General features: G+C 41.8%; 3 protein-coding genes across 5 annotated transcripts in view; 2 read left to right on the forward strand and 1 right to left on the reverse strand.

Annotated features, from left to right (window-relative positions):
• The window catches only part of atp8b1 (ATPase phospholipid transporting 8B1), a 13,577-nt gene extending 7,689 nt beyond the window's left edge, over positions 1–5,888 (reverse strand). Inside the window, exons 1-8 of the mRNA XM_019893442.1 lie at positions 5,742–5,888; positions 2,289–2,470; positions 2,062–2,159; positions 1,724–1,837; positions 1,443–1,541; positions 1,151–1,212; positions 834–906; positions 292–425 (exon numbers count right to left, since the gene is read on the reverse strand). Coding sequence (XP_019749001.1) covers positions 292–425; positions 834–906; positions 1,151–1,212; positions 1,443–1,541; positions 1,724–1,837; positions 2,062–2,159; positions 2,289–2,451 — 743 coding nt within the window. The 5' untranslated portion in view covers positions 2,452–2,470; positions 5,742–5,888. The remainder of the gene's footprint in view (positions 1–291; positions 426–833; positions 907–1,150; positions 1,213–1,442; positions 1,542–1,723; positions 1,838–2,061; positions 2,160–2,288; positions 2,471–5,741) is intronic.
• Positions 5,889–7,615: 1,727 nt separating this feature from the next.
• txnl1 (thioredoxin-like 1) lies at positions 7,616–11,555 on the forward strand. Its single transcript, XM_019893454.1, has 8 exons — positions 7,616–7,890; positions 8,633–8,729; positions 9,139–9,312; positions 10,052–10,174; positions 10,270–10,339; positions 10,463–10,635; positions 11,077–11,181; positions 11,286–11,555. Exons 1-8 carry the CDS (start codon positions 7,793–7,795, stop codon positions 11,313–11,315), a joined length of 870 nt encoding a protein of 289 aa, XP_019749013.1. The 5' UTR covers positions 7,616–7,792; the 3' UTR covers positions 11,316–11,555.
• Positions 11,556–12,262: 707 nt separating this feature from the next.
• The window catches only part of wdr7 (WD repeat domain 7), a 32,449-nt gene continuing 24,727 nt past the window's right edge, over positions 12,263–19,984 (forward strand). The window contains exons 1-16 of one of the 3 annotated variants that reach the window (XM_019893449.1): positions 12,263–12,438; positions 13,195–13,366; positions 13,498–13,604; positions 13,813–13,891; positions 14,095–14,269; positions 14,413–14,489; positions 14,587–14,706; positions 14,815–14,960; positions 15,105–15,204; positions 15,330–15,477; positions 15,787–15,902; positions 16,014–16,146; positions 16,365–16,585; positions 16,674–16,869; positions 18,031–18,245; positions 19,658–19,891. In XM_019893449.1, the coding sequence (XP_019749008.1) occupies positions 13,208–13,366; positions 13,498–13,604; positions 13,813–13,891; positions 14,095–14,269; positions 14,413–14,489; positions 14,587–14,706; positions 14,815–14,960; positions 15,105–15,204; positions 15,330–15,477; positions 15,787–15,902; positions 16,014–16,146; positions 16,365–16,585; positions 16,674–16,869; positions 18,031–18,245; positions 19,658–19,891 (2,226 nt within the window). In that variant the 5' untranslated portion in view covers positions 12,263–12,438; positions 13,195–13,207. The remainder of the gene's footprint in view (positions 12,439–13,194; positions 13,367–13,497; positions 13,605–13,812; positions 13,892–14,094; positions 14,270–14,412; positions 14,490–14,586; positions 14,707–14,814; positions 14,961–15,104; positions 15,205–15,329; positions 15,478–15,786; positions 15,903–16,013; positions 16,147–16,364; positions 16,586–16,673; positions 16,870–18,030; positions 18,246–19,657; positions 19,892–19,984) is intronic. The other 2 variants (XM_019893448.1, XM_019893450.1) reach the window with 2 other exon arrangements.

Raw genomic sequence — 19,984 nt, forward strand, 5'->3', positions numbered from 1 at the left:
TGGGGAAAAGAGGCGGCCCTTTCTTTGTCAAACAAAAAAAAGTAACCTTGCTCAAAGTCCAACAAAGAAATATTTGCAGTCATCTTACTTGACAAAGAGTAATGTGTTGACAAAGAATGTATCATTCATCAAATGGAGTTGAATAGCTTTGCTGACATTTTAAATCCTCAAAGTGCCTTGAAAGGAGGATGTGTTTTTCGCAGAAGGGTTTTCACGGAATTTGTTTTTGCTTTTTTAATAAAAGATACAATAATACTCACCCATCAAGCTCCGCTGTTTCTATGTGTTTTTCACAGAAGCATTTGTTTTTGCTTTTTTAATAAAAAAATACAATAATACTCACCCATCAAGCTCCGCTGTTTCCACATAGCACAGGCTGTTTGGGTTTGAGCTCGATAACAGCAACATGTCCACAACATGTCCGCCTAGGCAAAACAAAAACAACAATAGAAGCTGACACACTGGACAAGTTGTACAACATGTCTTTGCAACACACTTTGGAGTCAGAGTCCATTAAAATTCTTAAATTGAACAAAATGGTGGTGAGGTGGGTTTGAGAGAATACACTAACACGCTGGATTATTTCCGGCAACCATAATTCAATATCATTTGAATGAATGTGAAACTGTAAAAACAGATGATTGCAGTTTGGATAAAGAAATGAAATCCATCAATTGATCCAGATCCATTTTCTAGATCGGTCATCCTCATTAGCTGGAGACAATCCCAGCGGACTTTGGGGACACCCTGAACCGGTTGCCAGCCAATTGCAGGGCAAATGCAGACAACGATCGTTCGCACCCCCACTCATGTCTATCCTAATTTACACGTACCGGAATAAAATCATTTTTCTTCAGACGAATGACGTCCCCGACCTCGATGTGTCTCCATTTTGACTCTTGAAACCTGAAGAATAAACACAAAAACAGCAGGTTGTTGCGAGGTTGTCAATAGAAGATAACAACAGCATATTTGGATCTCCAAGGGAAACTGAATATGCACGAAATAGCAGCGCTTTGAGAAAAACGCGAACCGGTATTTTGAACAACCGAACAATTTAAGGCATGCCTTTTACTCGGGCGTACACTTCAATTAAATATTCAGCAAACATCCAAAAGTGAACGGCAAGTTAACGTGAGCGAGTTCTGACCTGCCGTCCAGCAGGACCTCACATTTCCTATTATTAATCTCCTTGTCCATCCTGTGTCGAGCCTGAAAGGTAAAAGCAAGCAAGAGGGCACGTGACTTCAAGAATATAACACAATAACCACATTTTAGAAAATATAAGTCTCAAAACGAAGCTCTATTAATCCCCCCCCCCCACAACAGGACAATGAATTTCAACCGGTTATTTGTTGCTCTCTCCTCACAGATGCGTTCTGTAAGGGTTCAATATTGTTTGAGTGGGAAGAGGGGGGTGCTCGGCAAACTGCTTTGCTTACAAGATCGTCCACCAGGTCTTTGACGGCAGTTACTCCCAGAACCACGACCAGAGGAATCAGAGTGGTGTACCAAGGCAGAGTCGTAATGGCCGGAATACACTACGACGACAAAACAGAGGCGTTTATTCTGGCAGGGATAAACCGCAGTAGCATTCAATGTACATCGTGTCCACAATTATCCTGCAGTTAAACCTCTGACGCCATGCAAAAGGATTTTCATGATGATTCACTTGTTTTATTTTTATAATTTTCCGTAATTCCGCCACTGAGTTGATGTGTACCTGAAGAATGAGCAGAGCCAAGAAGTAGATGTTGGCGACTCTCTTAAACTGTTCGTACAAGTTGAGGGGAAGGAATGTGAAGACGTTGTATTTGTACGTCTTGATGACATTGCCCTGTAAAAGTGAAAAAAAAAGGTTGAGTACAAAGGCAGGAAGAGGAACTTTCCATACCGATACAACAGTGATGACAATTGTTTTTTACGACCTTATGACAGTAAAAGACTTGCACAATGGTTTGAGTACCGTAAGCTAATTATCATGCGGAACATTCGAAAAATAATGTAGCCAACTCTTTGTTTCGTCATGTCTTGGCCAAGAGTCATGATTTGTGCACTTACTGAGTATCTGCTCTTCTTGAAGCACAGGAATACTTTTTTGTCAAATTCTGGCAGGTGATGGTAAGCTCGGTCATTGGCTTTCACTTTCCAACCAACCTCTACAGACAGAGTAAAATCAGAACATTTTAGCGATTCCCTGCATCATATTTGGATAACGTTGTCCGAAGACAACAAGAAAATGTGTCTCATTTAGTTGTAACAATCATCCAAGCGATTGTATGCCTCACCACTTGGTCTAATTTCCACGGGGGGAGGCGGGGCCCCTGGCACCGGCTCCTCTTCCTCGTCCGTGCTCACATCCAGCTCATCGTCTGTCTCATCATCGCTGTACGGCATGACCTCATCGTTGGGCCCCACTGACCCGTGGGTGCCCGCGTTGCGCGTAGTCATTTTGACACTGCCGATATCTCTGCCAACGCAGAAAGGATTCAGATTCCTTAACGCTGTTGTGCTCCCAGCAAGTAACAACTCAAGTGCCACGGGTAAACAAACACTCTGTTGCCCCCATCCGAAAGTAGTTGAGGGTAGAAAAAGAGCAGCAGCAGGCTAATGGACATGGCTCGCTGAACTTGATTGGTAAGCTGCCTCTTGCATCGCCAAAGACGCCCGATCACATTAGCGAGGCATAAAAACATTCGTTGCAAAAGAAAAGCTTTCAAGCACACAGAAGATCGTCGCTCTTGCTGACTATTGGTTTGTGCTATGTGGCCCCGAACGAGACGGCGTTTGGGTGATAAGCCCTGCCTGCTCAACACCATTACAAACTACGATTGACACATGGGTGTCATAATTGGACTATGGAACTGAGGGATAAGGTGGCCTATTTTCTATTCGGGGCCAAATACCTGCATGCTATTTTGTATCAAGCAACTGAGATGGACAAATGTGGATGGAAAAATGCTAGTTATTTAGAAATCATCCAGTTGAGCTACATACCACATGTGAGGACAAAAACAACATTTCCAGATTGTTTGAGAATGAAGGCTTCACTTGAAGCGCACACCACACCACTGATACTTCATTTAATGTGTGAAAACAAGAAAACAAAGAAACGATAACAGAGTGCCATTCGTGTGACATAGCTTGTTTTTGATGTACACTCTCAAAGAACTGGAACGTGATGATACAGTCAATTCAACCAACTGATGGAACCTGTTGGGCTATTGAGAAGAATAAAGAAATGTGGAGCAACGTGTTGTTGGCGTAGTTTTGCAGCTGGGCATAAGACCTGCGGGTACAAAATCATTTTAAAACATAAAACTATTTCATCTGTGGCATCACCCGACTCAGAAAACAGGTTTGCTGGTATCTGGCCAAGGGACGTAACTATGGCAACAATGAGGGAGGGCGGGGTAAGTGATCTGCAGAGTGGGACAGAGGAGAGCATACCGTAGTGACGACAGTGAAACCTGAGAGTGAGTGGGGGGGCTCAGCTCTCGTTCAGGCAGGTACGCCAAAGAGCAGAAAAAAATGAAACGTCACACAAAGAGTGACACACAAAAAAAAAAAAAGATGCCACTCAGTGAGCAAATAAAAGGAAGGAATCGCTTGCCAGCTGACATGGGCACTGTGTGACAGCACGGGACACGATTTGGGTGGAATCACCTTCGTTTGTTCATCAAACAGAAAAGGTGTTTAGGTGGAGATTAGTCCGGATCATCACGGAAAGCCTCGCGGTGAAATTCCTGATGTCTTAATGACTTCAAGACATTATCGATGAACAAATTAATTCAACGTGAATGACAAACGATTGATTTAATGAATATTAACATAGCTTATCTCCATCATCACTTGGTGGTTAGGCAAATGAATCAACTGTGTGCTGGATACATTAGAAATAATTTCAACTCAATTCAATTTCAAACCAAGTTTAAAAAATATTGATTATTTATTGCTGAGAAGAACCCTGTTGAAAAATGTGAGAATTTTCATGATTTATCTTAATTATTTTCATCAGTCCCTTCACCGTTTGCCATGTAGTTTCTTTTCGCCATAAATCAAATAATTTTCAATGGGAGCTCTTTGCGCGGAAAGCACAGACAGGATTTCCCTAATCAAAACCTTGGCGCTTTGCTTGTTTTAGGTAAACAGCGGGGCAGGTGGCTGAACTGTGTTAAGATAAAACACTCTCCTGGACCTTGCAGCATTTAAAGTGTTTCAACAAGTGACGATTACAGCTTTCAAAACGTGTTTCTATTTTTGGTGTGTGCTGTGCTGTTTTAAGAGATTCTGATCGCCGATTACAACGTCTTGTTGTGACTAAGGAAGACTTGTGCAATACAATGAGCATTCTTTGAAACTAACATCATACAGGCTATTGTGAGGTTTGTATTAGAAGGCACTGCGGGCTGATGCAGACGAGTTGGAAGCAAACACAACAGTATTGAGACATTGAAAAATTATATCGACGGGAAATTCAATTGGAAGACAATCGAATTGACCCGTCACGCAACCCCGCTTTTGAGTGTATAATAATTTCAACACTTCTGGGGAGACTTGCTACAAGATTTTGGAGGTTGCCGGTGGGAATTTTTGTCTAGTCATCCAGAGGAAAAATTGTGATGTCACTGCCATTGAAGCCGAAAGAAGACCTGGTTCACCTGGTTCTGTTCTCATTCATCCAAACGGTGTTTGACGGGGCTTGACGTCAGGGCCCTTTCCAAATCCTGCTGGACCAAACTCACTCTAAAATGCCCTTTGGGTGCAAGGGCGCAGGAACGGTGAAAGACAAAAAAGGTCTTCTCCAAGTTGTTCACGCTATCTGTTAACACCATACTGATAGCGTGTTTTGGTAAGAAGAATCGGAAATACAGGGATGTTGTAGCCGAGAAATTGCACACGTTCTGCTTGAAGTGGAAACTCATCACTCATCATGATTCAGGATGAATTAGAAATCCCTATTTGGTTGAAAGGATTTGATGATTGTTCTCAGATGTCAAATGTCGATGCACTGCTGTAACTAAATACCACAAAAGGTCAAAATACTTTCTTTGAAAGAGGCATTGATTTTTCCTTGTGGTCATTTGTAGTTACAGTATCTGTTCAGTTTGGAAATAGACACTGCAACAGTAAGCTAAAGAAATTCAATCGACGTAAAATCCTGACATTTCATATTATAGTGCTGTGTTTCTTCAATGGATAAATTCATTATTGCAGATACATTTTGCACTAGTGTGCAACTTTACAGCACTGTGCTGCGTGGAAAAGATTTTGCTTGTGTCATGTGGCTAAAAACACATGGATTCATTCCCAAATAGTCCATTGGAATACTTGACTTGAATATCTTATCAAATATTAGCATTTGCAGTGTGTGCCTTTATTACAAGGAGTGCCCACAATTAGTGTGGGAGAAAAAAAATATTTGGATTGTTTAGACCAGTTTTAGGAAGCACATTTGTGGTTTGATATGTGATAAAGGAATTCAAACTTTTTCTTTGATTCAGGCTCAGTCACAACTGCACACAATTCCAGTTCTGAGAGGGGTAAATGTAAAAAAAAGCGCACTGTACTATGCTTTTGCTTTTGACACGCATAAAAGCGTGAATGGAACAAGAGCATTCGCTCAGGTGAGGCACTGGCACTCCCTTCCAGGTGTTTGAACCAAGCAACTCTTCAACAGCAACCTGAAACTGACCAAATTAAAAAAAGGTCGATTTAAGATTATATTAAACTGTACTTACAACGTGTTTTTTCCTGCTGGGTGGTCACAAATACTTTAAAAATATGGAAAAATCACCTCTGCGTGTGGTTGTCCAGCCGTTGTGTCAGCGCACCATGTTTCCTTCTTCCTGCTTGTAGAGACGCTCCACGGCACCCGCCCTTCCTCCTCCCCCACGCAACCTTACCTGCCCGGCCCTCGCGAACCCACGCGACCGGTTTGACACGTTCAGGGACTGCACGAGCGGCCTCTTCGGACGTGAGCGCCGCGCAGGTGTAGATGCTCGGAACATGTCACGTGGTACGCCTGATATTGATTTAGTATTCTAAATTGGAACCCTCAATGAAAAAATAAACACTAAACGTGAAGTATTTGGACATTCTAAAGCTGACAGGATATAATATGAGCCCGAACACGCTTATATATATACAAAAAAAATGTAAATATATTGTTTATTATTTAATATATCAAATGTATCAAACAGAGGAATCCCTCCATCCATGCTAATGCTTGTATTGGTGCCATGTACGTCCCCAGGCAATGACATGAAAACCCACCAAGAGTTTCAGTACGAAAAGCTCACATGATAAAACAAGTTCTAATACACACTGAGTTATTCAATATGTGTATCATCAAATTTTGTGCTAAAAAAACAAACAAATAATTGGCACAGATTTACTGGAATGGTCCATATGAATAATATAAATAGATAAAACAACCTGTAGCACTTTATTTAGAATAATTTGAGAAAATGGCATGCACAGATCTTTTTTCTTAATGCATAGTCGTAGTATCGGACATCTGTATCGGCAGATACATAAAACCAAAAACTTGGACTCGGGTGCCAAAAAACATGATCGGGACATCCCTATGGGCAATACAGTATGCTTAAATTAAATTCAACATCTGATCTGCCTGGTGGTGGTGGAGGGCGGGTGGAGCAGTGGGAGATTTTTTTTCATTACAGTGTGAACAATACATTAGAAATAAAATTTGATTGACTACTGGGAAATATTTGAAACCTCTGTCAAAGCTGGTTTTATTTTCTGTGTTGAAGTACTATAACCATTTGCTCTTGAAAGGATGTTTAATCGTGTGTTTCATGGACATCCAAAATATTCCAGAGTTTAATTTGAAAGAGGGGCTACATCAATCTCTATTACAATGTTGTTTTCCTTCTTGAGTTCATAATCAAAGCAGTTAATCGTGAATTTAACCTCAATCCTGAATCTGACTGCGTACTGTATGAGTTTTGAAGCCACGCACTTTTTAGCATGCATTTAAATCGTTGTATGTTGTTGTAGTTGTAGTGAAAAGTTGCTCTTTATTTGCTTTGTCGGTGTGTTGGTTGACTGGGCGTGAGCTGTTGCAGAGAGCAGCTCCTGAATGACTGTGCAATCTGTTACTGCTTGTGGTAAAAGCAAATGAAGAGCTTCTGCAACCTTGTCGACCTATAAACACAAACGAGGGCGTCACAATACTAAATGGGTTGCTCTGGCTCTGTTGAGTTATTGTGAGTCACTATGTTAGGTACTAAATGTATATTTTGTTTTAAGCTTTGGCCCATTCCCCTGTTTTCAGTGATGCAGTCTCAGGTGTGGAAAGTACGAGTTGGCATGTGGGACCGTGAAGCATAAAATAGCATTGCATTATGTGTTATGTGACAAACTACAATACATTTGCAAAGTCCCACGAGTAATAAAACAGAGTCATTTTTTTGGAGCCGAATAACAGTTGAAGTTGCAATAAAAATTGAACACAGTCACGAGTCTTATCAAGACGACATAACAAGCGTATTGATGTGTTCACACTCCAATGCTTTAGGCGGCGCTAATATTAAAGTGAAAGTACGACTGCGTTAAAACAGGCCACGCCCTGATCCACTCCTATTGGTCAATCAGAATGTCACGTGTCGAATCACTTGCGGTGTCTGAGAGCGCCTCACGAATAGACAGCCGATTTGAGCTTACTTTTGACGCTAAGCTCAAAACACAACAAAATACTTTACAGTAATTAAGTGTAATCGTGTTATTCCAGGAATAATAATAACAAGGCCGCGTCTCTCATTCTACCATGGTCGGTGTTAAAGTGATCGGTAGCGATCCGGAATTTCTACCGGAGTTGGCGGCCGCCGGCTCGAGGCTCACGGTGGTAAAGTTCACAATGGCCGGGTAAGTACCACGTTGGAGGCCGTCCTACAACCAGCTATCTCTCTTTATGCAAATTAGTTGGTTACGAGTGGTCACCATTAACTGTTTGGAATAAATGGCATGAGCGGTGCAGATCAATATCTGAAAACAGTAGCTTGTGTGATGTATCTATAGGTTAGCATTATGCTAGTGTTAGCTTTTCGAGCGGACTTGCTTGCAATGACATGGCACAATTACGGTTCTTCCTTGTGAAATCCAATGGTGGGTTGGCTGATATAATGTGTGTGAAGAAGAGCGAATATGATATTGGATCAGCGTTGAAACGATCAGTAGTATATGAAATTGTCCATTTCCCTCAGTTGTCCAGTACAGTATTTGACTGTAGGCACTTAGGAAACACATTTCCTGTGTTTACTTGCCAGTCATCTATCTATTCTGTCATATCATACGTGTTGAGTAAGAGTAAATTTCTTGATTGCATGATGACAATTGCCCGTATATTTTAGTCAGTTAGCAATGATTCTAACTCAGTTGTTGACATAGATAATAATACTCCGATTAACTGTGTCAGATACTCTGATCTGGAGAGCACACATACAAGACAGTCCAACTTTATTTGAGCTGGAACAAAATACAGTTCTGCTCTATGCAAGATGCATATTTTGCTGTTGTTTTGTTGTGTTAAGTTACACTATTTTATCAATGACTTGAGCACTTCTGTGTGACTTGATCAAGTTAACAGCCCATTCTGCTTACCCCTCAGGTGCCGGCCGTGTGTCAGAATAGCTCCAGCGTTCAACATGTTGAGTAATAAGTATCCACAGGTTGTCTTCCTTGAAGTTGATGTCCATGTCTGTCCGGTCAGTCTGATCTCAAACACGCAAAAGCAATGAAACATTGTGTATGTTTTTTTTTTTTTTTTTTTTGAATGATGTGATGTAGTGAAATGATGTTTTTTAAATGTGTGATGTTTACGCATGCAATAATTCAGTTTTTACTGTAAGCATGAAGTTTGCAAATATTTCACTTGTTCTGTCATTATTATGTCATTTTGTGGGAAAAAAATTACACTTTTAAGGTGCAACTCACATGACTGGTAGAGTACAATCAATTTTGTTTTAGGATGGTTGAAAGACAATTTTATAAAAGAGACTATTTTGCCAGGTATTAATCAGGTGAATAACCTTGCGGATGTAGAGGAATAAAGAGATTGTACTGAAGAAAGGCAACCATTAAGTTATATGACTGATCAATCTCTTTCTTTCCTAGACGACAAAGGAAGCCAACAACATATCAGCCACACCGACGTTCTTATTCTTCAGGAACCGAGATCGGGTGGACCAGTATCAAGGAGCAGATGCTGCGGGTCTGGAAGACAAGATCAAACAACTCACAGAGAATGATCCAGGAAACAGCGAGGACTCTGACATTCCAAGGGGATATGTAAGTGAACATCACTTTAAAACATCTAAACCAGGGGTCGGCAACCTTTTACACCCAAAGAGCCATTTTGACCAGAGTTCCACAGAAAAGACAACACTGGGAGCCGCAATGACATCGAAAATGACAATGTTAGCATCAATCTATCTATCGATCTATCGATCTATCTGTCATTACATTTTATTAATTAATGAACACATTTTCAGCTTTTACAAAAAAAAATTTAAAATCAGTTTTGGCGGGCTATTGGAAAGTGTGATGCCTATTTTGAATGAAGAGAAATAATACAATGCATAAATAATTTGATTTTAACATTTTGAGATTGCATAAAGTCCCAAGAAAGAAGGTGTGGTGTCGGAAGGCAAACTAACAAGGTCAGAGTGTAGCCAAACACTGCATTGTCATAACATAAAAAAAATGTCATATGAACAACACACTTCCTTTTTCATTTCAACACTGCCACCTTGTGTACAGTTAGAGAACATAACAGAAGTGATCCGTGTTTTTGAGAGAAATAATCAATAATATACACTTCCATCTGACACTTTTAAATTAATTTTCCAGGCCACGCAGAGCCGCAACATAAGGATGAAAGAACCACATGCGGCTGCAGAGTCGCGGCTTGCCAACCCCTGATCGAAATTGTTCTATGACAAAGTTGCAGTGTTGACTAAATTACAGGCATTTAGGTTGACTTTCAAATAAAGCTAAAATGCAGTATAGTACTTGATTATATTTTCAGATGGACCTCATGCCTTTTGTCAACAAAGCCGGCTGCGAGTGCCTCAACGAGAGTGATGAATGTGGATTTGACAACTGCTTACTGAAAGATTCTTCCTATCTGGAGTCAGACTGTGATGAACAGGTAAGGGACAAAACAGACAGCAACCAGAGTAGGGTTTGGCGATATATCTTTATGTATCGAAAATCGAGATCCAAACATCCATATGTTGTTTGCAGCTACTGATAACCATCGCCTTCAACCAGCCTGTGAAGCTCTTTTCAATGAAGCTACAGTCCTCAGACTTTGGTGAGTCTTTTTGCATTGATTTCGACTTGAATCAGTTCGGCTGTTCTCAAACCTGTCTTCTTTTCTCTTAATCCTTCATCTCTCCACCCATGCGAAATGTTGTTTCCCTTGTTTGTGCACCAGCCCAGGCTCCTAAAGTGGTTAAGATATTTATCAATCTCCCGCGCTCTATGGGTTTTGACGACGCCGAGCGAAACGAAGCCACCCAAACTCTGGAACTGGCAGAGGAAGACTACAAAGATGATGGAATCATTCCACTGCGCTATGTCAAGTTTCAGAATGTGCAGAGTGTAACGGTAAGAACCCGAACAGTCTCGGTACTTCTGTGCCTTACTGAAGCTTGAGATAAAATGAAACATTACCTTTAAATACTTAAAAAGGGATTTTTAAGACGCTCAGTTAGATTTACACCAAATCACTTTACAAAGCAAGTCGCACCGTTTCTGAATTGAAGTTTGGTTTTCTTAAAACATTAGATTTTTTTGCCTCATTTATGGAGACTGGGGAATTTTCTTGCAGTCACAAGTATTGTTTAAAAAAACATGCTAGTGAGCATATGTATTGAGTTATTAATATGTTGCCAACAAATTGTTTTCACTCCATAGTAGAGGGCTGCTGCATTTCACCTCACCAAAAAAAAACAAAAACAAAAAAACAACTAAATATCTAGCACCTCACTTGACTAGAAAAATGCATTTCCAGTATATTATTTTTGTCTGTGTTTCCCCATCCGCTAGTTGTTCATCAAATCAAACCAAGGAGATGAGGAGACAACAAAAATAAACTACCTGACCTTCATTGGTAATCCAGTACAGGCCACCAACATGAATGACTTCAAAAGGGTATGAATCCCCAAAAAACTAAGCATATATATAAAATGTGTTTTTTTTGTTTTGTTTTTGTTTTTTTTCCCAGCCAGTAATTGAATGGTCTATTCTTCATGCAGGTTGTTGGAAAGAAAGGAGAGAGTCACTGAGTCAGGACAAATGGAGGGAAAGAGGAGACGACTGATATTTTGAAGGACTTTTCCCTTTGCCAAAGCTGCCACACTTCAAGCAGACATTGTCACGCACCACACGTATACACACGTGCACACTGCTCAACTTCTGACTTAAGAATTATCAGTCTCTGGGGACTCTCAGACTATAAACATTTGTATTGTAAGTCAAATTAAAATCCCTGTAAATAAAAGTCCTTTTTCAAAGGCATGCCTGTCTTTTATGAAGTTATGTGAACTTCTTCCTGGAGCAACATTTTTATAATGTAGATAAATATTGATTAAAAACTAATTTCCTTCAATGTATTTTACTGTTGTCCTCGATCAGTCGTTCTTAAACGTTTGACACCAAGTACCACCATTTTGACCAACATTAAAATATGGTAGCATAGTAGGTTTAAGTGTTCATTTAAATAATATTGTAAATCGCTCACATTTTGCACCATAACACAGTGCCAAAATGTATGCACATTGGACATTAACTAAAATAACTGATTGTATGTAATTGGACAATTACTCTTTCGTATACTACTAGAATGAGCCCGCAGAACACTAGTGGCTCTGCTACTTAAGTGGCTTTCATTTTTGTCAGTGTTGCTCATGATGCAAAAGACTTAAGAAGGGAGAACCTTTATGGATCCCAATGGAAGCTATGCACTGAAAGTAAAAGTGAAGTTCAACTGAACTGTACCTATCAAATGTACTGTACTTAAATAAAAAAATAACAAATTTAAGACATCTGCAGGGAGTCTGTGGTATTCGTACCACATTTTGAGAACGACTGCTGCAGAGTATTAACCTTTAAAGTTCACAATAATGACATACTGTATACTGTGCTGTAAAACAGCGTGACAGTACACTACCGCATTGCCGCAAATGGTGCAATCCGTGTACTTTATTTTGAAAGAAACCCCCGGATGCGTTCTGGGTCAGAGCCAAACGATGTCTTGTGATAAAACTGACTGACCGTCACGCAGTTTGCCTGATCTTCAAGCTCAAAACAACCTCGGATTTGTTGGTTTTTATTTTCCTACTGACTTAGATCGTTTTGCCAAAATTCATCGGGAAGGAGATGTCTCAGTGATCGGCTGTTTTGTTTATGGTGCGTATCCACAACCGGAGGGGTTGTATTTTGATGCTAGGAGCAGCTTTAGCAACCCGGAAGTCGCAACATTACAGCTGATTGGCTTCAATGTAGCATAGCATCTTTGTAGCCGATCAGGTGTTGTTTGTATAACGCGTATACAGAGAGGAGCTATTGACAATGCAATCATGTCTAGTGTGGGAAACCACCCGCGACAGCAATTTGAGCCATTCATACACACTTGTCCCTGAGCCGCATTTCTCACCGCCGACGCTTAATCTGTCGTCAACCTCAAATCAAATCCCAGACGTTTCAATAATGCGTTTAATTCAACATTCTAATTTCTATCCCAGCAAATGGATGAAATACATCTCTCGAAGTGTAACGGTGCTGCGCAAATACAAAATGAAACGACGTGACGTCACGACGAAATGGAAACGAAAGCCTTTCAAGTTATCGGCAGTGCTTCGTGCTATTTCTTCTGTGGAAGATATAACTTGCTTTGTAGGACAGCGCAAATTGAGTGAATGGTCCATGTCCTTTGATATGTGTGTTCCGATAGGCGAAATACAGTCAATGAATATAGGCAATTCTTCCTGCGCCACATCTTACTAAATGCAATTATTTAAGGCCATTGCCTGTGCTGTATTAAAAATATATATGTTGGGCAACAGTTATTGGTCCAAGACAAGAGTTGGAGTACAGTTCATTGAAATTATATATTTTTTATTTTTTTGGTGTTCACACTCATTCATTTGAATTCAACCCTCCCAGACAGATCAGCACGATGTCAGGGAACAATCTGGTTCTACCCATTGTTCTATGGGGCCGCACCGCTCCAACCCACTGTATCAGCAGCCTGTTGGTGATGGACGACTTCAGCACAATCATCACTGGTTGCCACGATGGACAGATCTGCCTTTGGGACCTGACGTCAGAGCTGGAGGTCGTGAAATATCATATGATGTTGTTTATTGTCGGGTGTTTCAGGTTTTTAACGCCCCTCGTACGAAGCGGTGCAGAGGTAAAATTCTGACACGGTGTTAAATACAATTGTTTTTGTTTCACTTCTCTCAGATTTGTCCCAGAGCCATGTTGTTTGGTCATACAGCCTCCATCACCTGTCTGTCGAAAGCCAGCGCCTGCTCAGATAAACAGTACATTGTCAGTGCATCAGAGAGTGGGTGAGTAAAAATTACAGTACTACATCTTCAATATCATTTTACTTACCCAACTATTGGTTCCGAGCCTATTGTTAATATTTTGTCGGCTATTAGGTCATAGGTGGAAAATCCGCCACAAAGGCGAGCTCATTGGCTATCTCCTAAATTGTATTTAGAAATGTTAGTTTTAATTTTATGATGTACACTAACATATTTTTTGTGTCTCCAGGGAGATGTGTCTATGGGATGTAAATGATGGTCGCTGTATTGAATTTACAAAACTGGCTTGTGCTCACACCGGCATACAGGTAAATTCATGTATGATGCACATTTCATATTGTTCATCTTTAAATAGACACATATTTACAGTTCAGTCTCTTTCTAACAGTTATCATCAGATTCTTATATTATAAACATACTATAGCGTGCACTAGTGTTGAAATATCATTGCCAGCGTTCCTCATTTTTTTGTTGCGATTTCCTTCTTACTTTTCCCTCTGTGATGCTCCAGTTCTATCAGTTCACGGTCAGCACGCAGCGAGAAGGTCGTCTGCTGTGTAATGGCCACTACCCAGAGATTCTTGTGGTGGATGCCACCAGTTTGGAGGTGCTATACTCGCTGGTGTCCAAAATATCCCCCGACTGGATCAGCTCCATGAGTATTATCCGATCACACCGCACGCAAGGTTTAAAGATACGATTCGCTTACTCCTTAATTTGCTTCAAACTCAAAAGAATGTACACAGCGTCTTAAAATTGCAATGCACATATTGGTGTTTTTCATCATATGGATCCAAGGTTACATTCTGACTTAAGTATCTTTCTGTAGAGGATACAGTCGTGGCAGTGTCGGTGACGGGCATTTTGAAAGTCTGGATCATCACAGCAGAGGTCAACAGGATGCAGGTAGTAGTGGTTGTTCATTCAGAAAGAGGAAATACTTTTTTTTTTTTGATAGACAAAAACATATTAACAAAAATATTGAAAAAAAAAATCCCCTCAGGACCTGGACCCGGTGTTTGAAGAAGAATCCAAACCCATATATTGTCAGGGCTGTCAGAGTATTTCCTTCTGTACGTTCACTCAGAGCAGCCTGCTGGTGGTCTGTTCCAAGTTCTGGAGGGTAAGAGATGGCACCCAAACCAAGCACTGATCACACTCCACACAGATGAGCAGGAGCAGAGCAACACTTGGCCTCAAATTGAATCCCAAATATGTTTGTGTTTGTCAGGTTTTTGATGCAGGTGACTATTCGCTGCTCTGCTCCGTGCCCAGTGACAATGACAAGGCTTGGGCTGGCGGAGAGTTCATTGCAGCCGACAAAGTCATCATCTGGACTGAAGACGGCTGTAGTTACATCTATAACCTACCGGCCAGGTATATTTGCAAAGAACCCAACGTCGTCATCATGATCATCATCATCATCATCATCATCAGAGTCCAGCAACTGTCAAAAGAAGATCATCACAGACCAAAAATGTTCAGTTAGTTTTGTTTTTCTCATCTCCATCTGTTTTGCAGCTGTCTCCCCGCGAGTGTACATTTCCGAAGCGATGTGGGCAAAAAAGAAGGCTCAATACCGCCGCTGGTCTACACCATCGAAAATCTAACAGACAAACAGGTCGGTTACTAAGATCTCTTGTTGAAATGACATTATATACTCGTAGAATCCCAAATACATTGAAGCAGCCATGGATCTTCATTTTACTTGAAAGCGATGTATCCTTAATTTCTGCTTCTTCGAAGCTCCTGATATGTCCTCCCGTGACTTGCTTCTTCTTTGGTCGACGGGAGCCCTTCCACAAGCTACTGATCCAGGGAGACTCTGCGGGCAGACTGTCTTTGTGGAGCATCCCGGACTCTTCGCCTCCACGGTCACTGTCCACTCCGGCGGGTAAGGATTAATGAAAATTGAAACTTACTTTTTGGGGAGGGGGTTCTTTGCTTTTATAGTATTGTTCGATATTTTCATCATGTTTTGACTCAGAGGCAAAGGGACATCTGGGGGGGCGAAATGTATAACACTGATGACGATGCATCTTTGAGGTTTTATTTGGCGCAGGGGACGTAAAGATAACGTAACTATGCTTTGCGGACCCCTGGGGATCCTGGGATACCTGTTTGGGAATCACCGCTCTGCACAACTGCATGTGCAAACTCAGATGTTCTAATCTCAGAAGTCTGTACATCCATCTTTCTCTAGAACTGCAGGTGTCATCCACCACCAGTCTCCAAGAGGCGTTTGATAAATTGATTCCTGTGTCCTCTGGTATCATTGACCAGCTCAGCCTCCTCCCAAGCAAAGAGGAACCGATTAAGGTGTGACCGTGTGCAAGAATACATTTCTCATACAGGAGTTTGAAATGGAAATGTCTGATGGAGTAGAATTCTGTTACCTTCCATGAAGATGCACCTGATTTCCTCCTTCAGGTGACGGCCAGCGTCTACATCCCCTCCCAGGGTCGACTGGTGTGCGGAAGAGAAGACGGCAGCATTATTTTGGTTCCTGCTACTCAGACTGCCATCGTTCAGTTGCTGCAGGGAGAACACATGCTTAGAAGAGGTGAAGAAAGGAGAGTTGTTTTAGAGAGCCTTTTTTACACTGCTCACTATCTACTTAAATGGCACAGAGTTGATTGCAAACATCTGCCAAGGACAATCAATACTTCATAAATGTCCGTATTTGCTTTGCAACATCCATGCATTGTCCACTAATCTAAGATTTGTGTGAGGAAAGTCGACATTCCACCTTACTAAGTTTGATTTGCATGTTCCCTGCAGGATGGCCACCCCATCGCACGCTACGAGGTCACAGGAATAAGGTGACGTGTGTCCTGTATCCGTACCAGATCTCGCCCCGCTACGACCAGCGCTCTTTGGTGTCAGGAGGGGTGGACTTCTCTGTCATCGTGTGGGACATTTTCACTGGAGAGATGAAGCACATTTTCTGTGTCCATGGAGGAGAGATCACCCAGCTCATCGTCCCTCCAGAAAACTGCAGCGTGAGTTCTCCTGCAATTGACTTTGTCGCATAACCGTCAATGGATTTTGTCTATTGATGAAGCGTCTCTGCCCTTGTTTTGTCTGCAGACCCGGGTGCAACACTGTGTCTGCTCTGTGGCCAGTGACCACTCGGTTGGCTTGCTCAGTCTTCGGGAAAGGAAGTGCATCATGCTTGCTTCACGGCACCTGTTCCCCATCCAAGTCATCAAGTGGCGCCCCGCTGATGACTACCTCGTAGTCGGATGCTCTGATGGCTCCGTTTATGTCTGGCAGATGGATACAGGTGAGACTAGTCATACAGTTGACCCCCTTTTATGAAAGCGAGTAAATTCGGGACTCAACCATAATGAGTGAAAGGTATGGATATGAAAAGGCCATCTAAAACCTTTATATTATTTTTCTAGTTCTGCGCCTCTCACACACTTAAACATTTTTGATAATAAAATGCGACTATAAAATGTGAATGCTTTAGAATCATTCTTCAACCTAATTTTGCTGCTTTCAGAAACCATTTTAGTTCAACCTATTCCAACGATGCCAGCACAAATTAACACGTGCATGTCAGCCAAAGTACAACTTTGGTTTGAATGCGCTCTACAATGATCTCACTGGGAATACTGTGCCTGTGAGTGTGTGCATGTGTGTGCCTGTGAGTGTGTGTGTTTGGGTCCTGAATGAGCTGTAGCGCTGAGAGATTGCAGGGTAACTGAGTGTGAAATTAAAAGTGTGTATGAGACGGTGAGGGAGGAAGGAGCGCGCTTGCCTCTGTGTATGTGTACGTGAGAAAGAGAGGAAGTGAGCCCGAGAGCAGTCAGAAAGAGGGAGAGAGTCTGTCTGTGAGCCGTGGCACCATCGCATGTCTGATGCCTTGCACACCCTCGCACACACACTAATACACACTCGCTCTCTCTCTTTGACACACGCAGACACACAGCATAATGGTGCCACTTCTCTTCTCACTCAATACTTAGAGGCAATCCTGATATCAGGTCTGTCTGCAGCTAATGGGGTCTCCTCTAAACCTCTCTCTTTTGTAAGGGCACAGGATTGTTGCAGCCAGAGATAACTGTGAAGCGAATCGCATTCAAGAAAATAGATGTTGATAGTTGAGCATTATGAAACCAAGGTTTGGGGGATGAAGGATATTTGGCATTGATGAAAAATAACAATTTGAAGAGGCATAACTCCAACAGACAAAATGTGCGATAAAGTACACCCCCCCCCCTACAATGGTCATAGGTTTAAAATGAGCAAATTGCACTTCCAGCCCAAGAATCCACAACACTGTCACTGAAAAGCTTTTCACAAGCTCCGTCTTAGCCCCACAATCGTGTAGGGTGGATAAAGGCAAAGTATAACAAGGATAACTCCTCTTCTCATTGTTTTCAATGCTCTGTTACGATTCTCTTAACTTGCTCACTGTCCAATACTTGAATGTTTGCAGGGGCCTTGGACCGCTGCGTGATGGGCATTACTGCTGTCGAGATACTCAATGCCTGTGATGAGCTGGCTCCGGCCACCGTGGACGCCCTGAGCCATTCGGCAGTGAACCTGAAGCAGGCAATGACTCGCCGGAGCCTGGCGGCGCTGAAGAACATGGCTCAGCACAAACTGCAAACACTCGCCACCAATCTGCTGGCAGCAGACAACGCTGACAAGGTACAGTCACTGTTCAATTAAGGACTGCGGAGTAGGATCCAGGAAGTAAGCGTTGTATTGAAATGGAATTAGGCACGAATGTGTTCATTGTCCGAGTGATGAGACTCAATCATCTGGTCTTAATCGCCGCTCTTTTCTGAAAAGGCTGACACACAACTGCTGCATTTTTTTCCACTGCCTTTCTATATCGGAAATACATCACTGTTGCTTTTTGTTGTTGTTTTCATTGCCTCCCACCCCAGGGTCATTTCTCTTGCATTATGGGTCAAAACCATCCACCATCCCCCCCGTGTGAGTGGCTGTGTATGCTCCCCTGCCGTGTGTGATGAAAGATAATGGCCACGAAATGTCAGACTATCAACACAAACACTACACCCAGTCAGCTGCAAGCCATCATCTATGTTTACAGTTGCAGTTTTTAGTCAGGTGTTAAGGAAGTCGGTATGTGACTTTGAGTTTGTCCTCTGGCATTTCTGCTGAACCGCGTTTTTGTTTTCTTTTTGTCTGAAGGAGGTAAAGTATTGCCAAAGTGGGAGAAAAATATGATCAATAGATGTGTTTTTATAATTACCGTTTTTTTTTTCTGGGTTTAATCAGCTGATATGCTGATTCAGTACTCTGTTACTGTCAAATGGTGGTAAGTCATGTCATTGAAATTTGGATGAGCAAAGTGTGCAAACCTCAAGTATGGGCTTGTTACAAAGACAGTGTGCATAGTTCAATTCATCATTTTATCATACACTGTGATTTGGTGGGCGTTGAACCCGAAATTGAAGAACAACAATCAAGAATGTCTTGAAAAAGCCATTTGTGTTCCTGCAGAAATGTTTTATTTTGGGAACAGAATTTTTGAAGTCTCAATGTGGGCTTGGTTTGAACTCCCGACGGAGTCCAATTTCAAGCAAGTGTTCAAGAGGGTGCTTGAAAAAAGTCCCAAGAACTGTCTGGGACTCGCCACATTTGCATGGCTTTCCAGTGAAACAAGTAGACTCGTGTGCAATGGGGCCCTTGGCCTTTAGGTGGCAACGTTCATCCACTGGAACTTGCTGACATTGACGCGAAGACCAAGACGAGAATGTTGTTTTTAATGATTATTATTTGCCTTCCTTGCATTTCTAAGCTGTATGATTTTTTTTTTTAAAAATGTGATTGATAATTTCACTGATTCATAGTTTTGCACATTCTGGGCAAACAGAAGTCTTCTCAAGAGTGTGCGTCTGTGTGTATAATGTTTCAATTACGATTGTCACCCCTCAAAACGTGATAACAATGTTAATCATTTAATAATCTTTTTTTTTTTTTTTGTCTTAAAGAAATGTGACTACTCTATAGTCTTACTCTTAAACGTTTATCTCCTGTGTCTGACGGATTCACCGATTTTACTGATTTCCAACATGCTACCTCCTCTTTAGGGAAACCTGCCCAAATATTCTCACAATGCACTGGTGGTCCAGGCAATGAAGACCAACCTCACGGATCCTGACATGCATGTGCTGTTCTTTGACGTGGAAGCCGTGATCATCCAGTTGCTAACGGAAGAAGCTCAGAGGCCAAATCCCATGCTGGTGTCCCCTGAGACGCTGCAGAAAAGCCAGACTGGCGCTGACAAGGGAGGCTCTTTCCTGGCCAACAAGATCTTCAAGCAGGTCAGGAAGAAACACGCGGCAATCCAGACTCACCTTCTGGAACAGACCTTTGTGGTACCTTTCAAGACTTGGTTTCAAATACTTGTGTTGATG

Source organism: Hippocampus comes, unplaced genomic scaffold (assembly GCF_001891065.2).
Source record: "Hippocampus comes isolate QL1 unplaced genomic scaffold, H_comes_QL1_v1.1 scaffold428, whole genome shotgun sequence".
Taxonomy (NCBI): domain Eukaryota; kingdom Metazoa; phylum Chordata; class Actinopteri; order Syngnathiformes; family Syngnathidae; genus Hippocampus; species Hippocampus comes.